Below are 7,500 nucleotides of genomic sequence, written 5' to 3'. Positions count from 1 at the left end.
ATAACCCAATCCAAACTTGCTTCCTGCTCAACATCCCCCACATAACCCAATCCAAACTTGCTTTCTGTTCAACATCCCCCACATAACCCAATCCAAACTTGCTTTCTGCTCAACATCCCCCACATAACCCAATCCAAACTTGCTTTCTGCTCAACATCCCCCACGTAACCCAATCCAAACTTGCTTTCTGCTCAACATCCCCCACATAACCCAATCCAAACCTGCTTTCTGCTCAACATCCCCCACATAACCCAATCCAAACTTGCTTTCTGCTCAACATCCCCCACATAACCCAACCCAAACTTACTTTTTGCTCAACATCCCCCACATAACCCAATCCAAACTTGCTTTCTGCTCAACATCCCCCACATAACCCAATCCAAACTCGCTTTCTGCTCAACATCCCCCACATAACCCAACCCAAACTTACTTTTTGCTCAACATCCCCCACATAACCCAATCCAAACTTGCTTTCTGCTCAACATCCCCCACATAACCCAACCCAAACTTGCTTTCTGCTCAACATCCCCCACATAACCCAATCCAAACTTGCTTTCTGCTCAACATCCCCCACATAACCCAATCCAAACTTGCTTTCTGCTCAACATCCCCCACATAACCCAATCCAAACTTGCTTTCTGCTCAACATCGCCCACATAACCCAATCCAAACTTGCTTTCTGCTCAACATCCCCCACATAACCCAATCCAAACTTGCTTTCTGCTCAACATCCCCCACATAACCCAATCCAAACTTGCTTTCTGCTCAACATCCCCCACATAATCCAATCCAAACTTGCTTTCTGCTCAACATCCCCCACATAACCCAATCCAACTTGCTTTCTGCTCAACATCCCCCACATAACCCAACCCAAACTTACTTTTTGCTCAACATCCCCCACATAACCCAATCCAAACTTGCTTTCTGCTCAACATCCCCCACATAACCCAATCCAAACTTGCTTTCTGCTCAACATCCCCCACATAACCCAATCCAAACTTGCTTTCTGCTCAACATCCCCCACATAACCCAATCCAAACTTGCTTTCTGCTCAACATCCCCCACACAACCCAATCCAATCTTGCTTTCTGCTCAACATCCCCCACAGAACCCTATCCAAACTTGCTTTCTGCTCAACATCCCCCACACAACCCAATCCAAACTTGCTTTCTGCTCAACATCCCCCACAGAACCCAATCCAAACTTGCTTTCTGCTCAACATCCCCCACACAACCCAATCCAATCTTGCTTTCTGCTCAACATCCCCCACATAACCCAATCCAAACTTGCTTTCTGCTCAACATCCCCCACATAACCCAATCCAAACCTACTTTTTGCTGAACATCCCCCACATAACCCAATCCAAACTTGCTTTCTGCTCTACATCCCCCACATAACCCAATCCAAACTTGCTTTCTGCTCAACAACCCCCACATAACCCAATCCAAACTTGCTTTCTGCTCAACATCCCCCACATAACCCAATCCAAACTTGCTTTCTGCTCAACATCACCCACATAACCCAATCCAAACTTGCTTTCTGCTCAATACCCCCCACATAACCCAATCCAAACTTGCTTTCTGCTCAACATCCCCCACATAACCCAATCCAAACTTGCTTTCTGCTCAACATCCCCCACATAACCCAATCCAAACCTACTTTTTGCTGAACATCCCCCACATAACCCAATCCAAACCTACTTTTTGCTGAACATCCCCCACATAACCCAATCCAAACTTGCTTTCTGCTCAACATCCCCCACATAACCCAATCCAAATTTCTTTCTGCTCAACATCCCCCACATAACCCAATCCAAACCTACTTTTTGCTGAACATCCCCCACATAACCCAATCCAAACCTACTTTTTGCTGAACATCCCCCACATAACCCAATCCAAACCTACTTTTTGCTGAACATCCCCCACATAACCCAATCCAAACTTGCTTTCTGCTCAACATCCCCCACATAACCCAATCCAAACTTGCTTTCTGCTCAACATCCCCCACATAACCCAATCCAAACTTGCTTTCTGCTCAACATCCCCCACATAACCCAATCCAAACTTGCTTTCTGCTCAACATCCCCCACATAACCCAATCCAAACTTGCTTTCTGCTCAACATCCCCCACATAACCCAATCCAAACTTGCTTTCTGCTCAACATCCCCCACATAACCCAATCCAAACTTGCTTTCTGCTCAACATCCCCCACATAACCCAATCCAAACTGGCTTTCTGCTCAACATCCCCCACATAACCCAATCCAAACTTGCTTTCTGCTCAACATCCCCCACATAACCCAATCCAAACTTGCTTTCTGCTCAACATCCCCCACATAACCCAACCCAAACTTGCTTTCTGCTCAACATCCCCCACATAACCCAATCCAAACTTGCTTTCTGCTCAACATCCCCCACATAACCCAACCCAAACTTGCTTTCTGCTCAACATCCCCCACATAACCCAACCCAAACTTGCTTTCTGCTCAACATCCCCCACACAACCCAATCCAAACTTGCTTTCTGCTCAACATCCCCCACATAACCCAACCCAAACTTACTTTTTGCTCAACATCCCCCACATAACCCAATCCAAACTTACATTCTGCTCAACATCCCCCACATAACCCAATCCAAACTTGCTTCCTGCTCAACATCCCCCACATAACCCAATCCAAACTTGCTTTCTGCTCAACATCCCCCACACATCCCAATCCAAACTTGCTTTCTGCTCAACATCCCCCACACAACCCAACCCAAACTTACTTTTTGCTCAAAATCCCCCACATAACCCAATCCAAACTTGCTTTCTGCTCAACATCCCCCACACAACCCAATCCAAACTTGCTTTCTGCTCAACATCCCCCACATAACCCAATCCAAACTTGCCTTCTGCTCAACATCCCCCACAGAACCCAACCCAAACTTGCTTTCTGCTCAACATCCCCCACATAACCCAACCCAAACTTGCTTTCTGCTCAACATCCCCCACATAACCCAACCCAAACTTCCTTTCTGCTCAACATCCCCCACATAACCCAATCCACACTTGCTTTCTGCTCAACATCCCCCACATAACCCAATCCAAACTTGCTTTCTGCTCAACATCCCCTACATAACCCAATCCAAACTTGCTTTCTGCTCAACATCCCCTATATAACCCAATCCAAACTTGCTTTCTGCTCAACATCCCCCACATAACCCAATCCAAACTTGCTTTCTGCTCAACATCCCCCACATAACCCAATCCAAACTTGCTTTCTGCTCAACATCCCCCACATAACCCAACCCAAACTTGCTTTCTGCTCAACATCCCCCACATAACCCAATCCAAACTTGCTTTCTGCTCAACATCCCCTACATAACCCAATCCAAACTTGCTTTCTGCTCAACATCCCCCACATAACCCAATCCAAACTTGCTTTCTGCTCAACATCCCCCACATAACCCAATCCAAACTTGCTTTCTGCTCAACATCACCCACATAACCCAATCCAAACTTGCTTTCTGCTCAACATCCCCCACATAACCCAATCCAAACTTGCTTTCTGCTCAACATCCCCCACATAACCCAATCCAAACTTGCTTTCTGCTCAACATCCCCCACATAACCCAATCCAAATTTGCTTTCTGCTCAACATCCCCCACAGAACCCAATCCAACCTTGCTTTCTGCTCAACATCCCCCACATAACCCAATCCAAACTTGCTTCCTGCTCAACATCCCCCACATAACCCAATCCAAACTTGCTTTCTGCTCAACATCCCCCACATAACCCAATCCCAACTTGCTTTCTGCTCAACATCCCCCACATAACCCAATCCAAACTTGCTTTCTGCTCAACATCCCCCACAGAACCCAATCCAACCTTGCTTTCTGCTCAACATCCCCCACATAACCCAATCCAAACTTGCTTTCTGCTCAACATCCCCCACATAACCCAATCCAAACCTACTTTCTGCTCAACATCCCCCACACAACCCAACCCAAACTTACTTTTTGCTGAACATCCACTCCCTGATCTTGTCCTCCATGGTGGTAAGGAGATGCGCCCCCTCCTCGTAGATAATCTTCGTCTGGATGCGTTTCTCTGTCTCCTCCAGCTCCTTCTTCCTCTCCTCCTGCGCCCGGTACCTCGCCTGCTTCACCTTCTCCAGCTTCGACCCCCAGCTGCGGTCCAGGCTCGGGTCAGGGCGCTGCAACACGTTTGGAAATCCTCCTTAATGCTACCATAGTGGGGAAAATATTCTGGATTTCATGGTTAGTGATAAATCTCGTTTTTTTTTTTGTTCTGGTATGTCGTTTTGTGATCATTGTTTGATTTACGGTTGGTACTAAATGTTTGTCGATTAGGCGTTAAATCTCTTTCTATTAGAAGTCAAATCTCCCTCGATTAGAAGCCAAATCTCTCTTGATTAGGAGTCAAATATCTGTCGATTAGGTGTCAAATCTCCCTCGATTAGAAGTCAAATCTCTCTTAATTAGGAGTCATATAACTGTTAATTAGGTGTCAAATCTCTCTCGATTAGAAGTCAAATATCTCTCGATTAGGTATCAAAGACTATCATTATCATTTTATTATTATTATCATCATTATCATTATCATTATCATTATCATTATCATTATCATTATCATCATCATCACCATCATCATCATCATCACCATCACCATCATCATCATCATCATCACCATCATCATCACCATCATCATCACCATCATCATCATCACCATCACCATCATCACCATCACCATCATCAATCACCATCATCATCATCATCATCACCATCACCATCATCATCATCATCATCATCATCACCATCATCATCACCATCATCATCATCATCACCATCACCATCATCATCATCATCATCATCATCATCATCACCATCATCATCATCATCACCATCATCATCATCATCATCATCACCATCATCACCACCATCCTCATCATCACCATCATCACCACCATCATCATCATCATCACCATCATCACCATCACCACCACCATCATCATCACCATCACCACCATCATCACTATCATCATGATCAACATCATCACCATCATCATCATCATCATCACCATCATCATCATCATCATCATCATCATCACCATCACCACCATCATCATCATCATCATCACCATCACCACCATCATCATCACCATCACCATCATCATCATCATCATCACCATCATCATCATTACCATCATCATCACCACCATCATCATCATCATCATCACCATCACCACCATCACCATCATCATCACCATCACCACCATCATCATCATCACCACCATCATCACCATCATCATCATCATCATCACCATCACCACCATCATCATCATCATCATCACCATCACCACCATCATCATCACCATCACCATCATCATCATCATCATCATCATCATCACCATCATCATCATTACCATCATCATCACCACCATCATCATCATCATCATCACCATCACCACCATCATCATCATCATCACCATCATCATCATCATCATCATCACCATCACCACCATCACCATCATCATCATCATCATCACCACCATCACCATCACCATCACCATCATCATCATCATCATCATCATCATCACCATCATCACCATCACCATCACCATCATCACCATCATCATCACCATCACCACCACCATCATCATCATCATCATCATCATCACCACCACCATCATCACCATCATCCCCATCACCATCTTTTTTTAATATACCCTCATCTCCACGTCTTCTCTCCGCGCAGGACTTACCAAGCCGAGGAAAAGCTCCTCGTGGTATCGCATCTCCCTCACGATCCTCCGCGCCAGCATACCCCGGGTTACCGCCTGCAGCTTCACGACAGCGGCCTCCATCGACATCTGCTGCCGCCCGCGTCCTCGTTCGCGCTCCTGTAGAAGTAGAAAAAAAAGATAAGAATAATTAGAAATGATGATGGTAAAATAAATTAAATGAAAGGGTAAAAACTGTAAAAAAAAAAAAAAAAAAAAAAAAAAAAAAAGATAATAATATTTAGAAATAATGATAGTAAAATAAATTAAATGAAAGGGTAAAAACTGTAAAAAAAAAAAAAAGATAAGAATGATTAAAAATAATGATAGTAAAATAAATTAAATGAAAGGGTAAAAACTGTAAAAGTAAAAAAAAAAAGATAATAATAATTAAAAATAATGATAGTAAAATAAATTAAATAAAAAAGGGTAAAGTGAAATGAGGGAAAAAGGTAATAAAAGAAAGGTCAAAGAGAAAAGTTTAATGGGGGGAAACGGAAAAATAGTAAAAAAAAAAAAAAAAAAAAAAAAGTTAAATTGGTAAAAAAAAAAAAAAAAAAAAAAGTCAAAAAGTAAAAAAATAATAATAATAATAATAATAATAATTATAAAAAAGAACAGAATGATTTTCCAAACCAAACACACTCCAGAAGAAATATAATCATTCGCAGTATCGCAGCAAAACATATTATACTCAACATTGAAACCCCAGATCGATAAACAACAAAAGCCAGAAGCACAAACCACGACCTGGCATCCTCTCGCATAATCAATATTATCACAGACGTCACGCAAAGTTCCTCAGCCTACCTGTTTTGCGCAAAGTTCTTCAGCCTACCTGTTTTGCGCAAAGTTCCTCAGCCTACCTGTTTTGCGCAAAGTTCTTCAGCCTACCTGTTTTGCGCAAAGTTCCTCAGCCTACCTGTTTTGCGCAAAGTTCTTCAGCCTACCTGTTTTGCGCAAAGTTCCTCAGCCTACCTGTTTTGCGCAAAGTCCCTCAGCCTACCTGTTTTGCGCAAAGTCCCTCAGCCTACCTGTTTTGCGCAAAGTTCCTCAGCCTACCTGTTTTGCGCAAAGTTCCTCAGCCTACCTGTTTTGCGCAAAGTCCCTCAACCTACCCGTTTTGCGCGAAAGTCCCTCAGCCTACCTGTTTTGCGAGCATGTCCCTCCGATGGTCGGCTTTGGCACGCCCTTGCTTGGCTCTCTCGTGCTTCTGAAGGAGCAAGATGGCTTCCGAGACAGTCAGAGGAGAGAACTCGTCCTCAGACACGGCTTCCAGACCAGCTCGGCGGAGGCAGTCGTCGATGAATATGTTCCGCTGCGGTTTCCGAATCCAGAGTTGCATCATTATTATAATTATTATTATCATTATCATTGTTAATGTTATTATTATTATTGTTATTAATATTATTATCGTTTGCGTATCTTTTAGCTTGCGAATCCAGAGTTGCATTATTTTTATTATTATTATTATCATCGTTATTATTACTATTATTATCATTATCGTTATTATTATTATTATTATCATTATCGTTATTATTATCATTATCATGAGTATTATTATCGTTATTATCATTTTTAGCATTATTATTATTATTATTATTATCATCATTATTATTATTATTATCATTATCATCATTACTATTATTATTATCATTATTATTATCATTATTATTATTATTATTATTATTATTATTATTATCATTGTTATCATCGTT

General features: G+C 42.4%; 1 protein-coding gene across 1 annotated transcript in view; it reads right to left on the bottom strand.

The window, feature by feature from the left end:
- LOC113801799 (dynein regulatory complex protein 11) overlaps positions 1 to 7,500 on the bottom strand; it is a 23,037-nt gene that overhangs the window by 12,348 nt on the left and 3,189 nt on the right. Inside the window, exons 5-7 of the mRNA XM_070121790.1 lie at positions 6,930 to 7,100; positions 5,765 to 5,902; positions 3,996 to 4,195 (exon numbers count right to left, since the gene is read on the bottom strand). Of these exons, the coding sequence (XP_069977891.1) occupies positions 3,996 to 4,195; positions 5,765 to 5,902; positions 6,930 to 7,100 (509 nt within the window). The remainder of the gene's footprint in view (positions 1 to 3,995; positions 4,196 to 5,764; positions 5,903 to 6,929; positions 7,101 to 7,500) is intronic.

The sequence above is a fragment of the Penaeus vannamei genome, chromosome 5, assembly GCF_042767895.1.
Source record: "Penaeus vannamei isolate JL-2024 chromosome 5, ASM4276789v1, whole genome shotgun sequence".
Classification (NCBI taxonomy): domain Eukaryota; kingdom Metazoa; phylum Arthropoda; class Malacostraca; order Decapoda; family Penaeidae; genus Penaeus; species Penaeus vannamei.
This window is presented reverse-complemented; position numbering and strand designations above follow the sequence as displayed.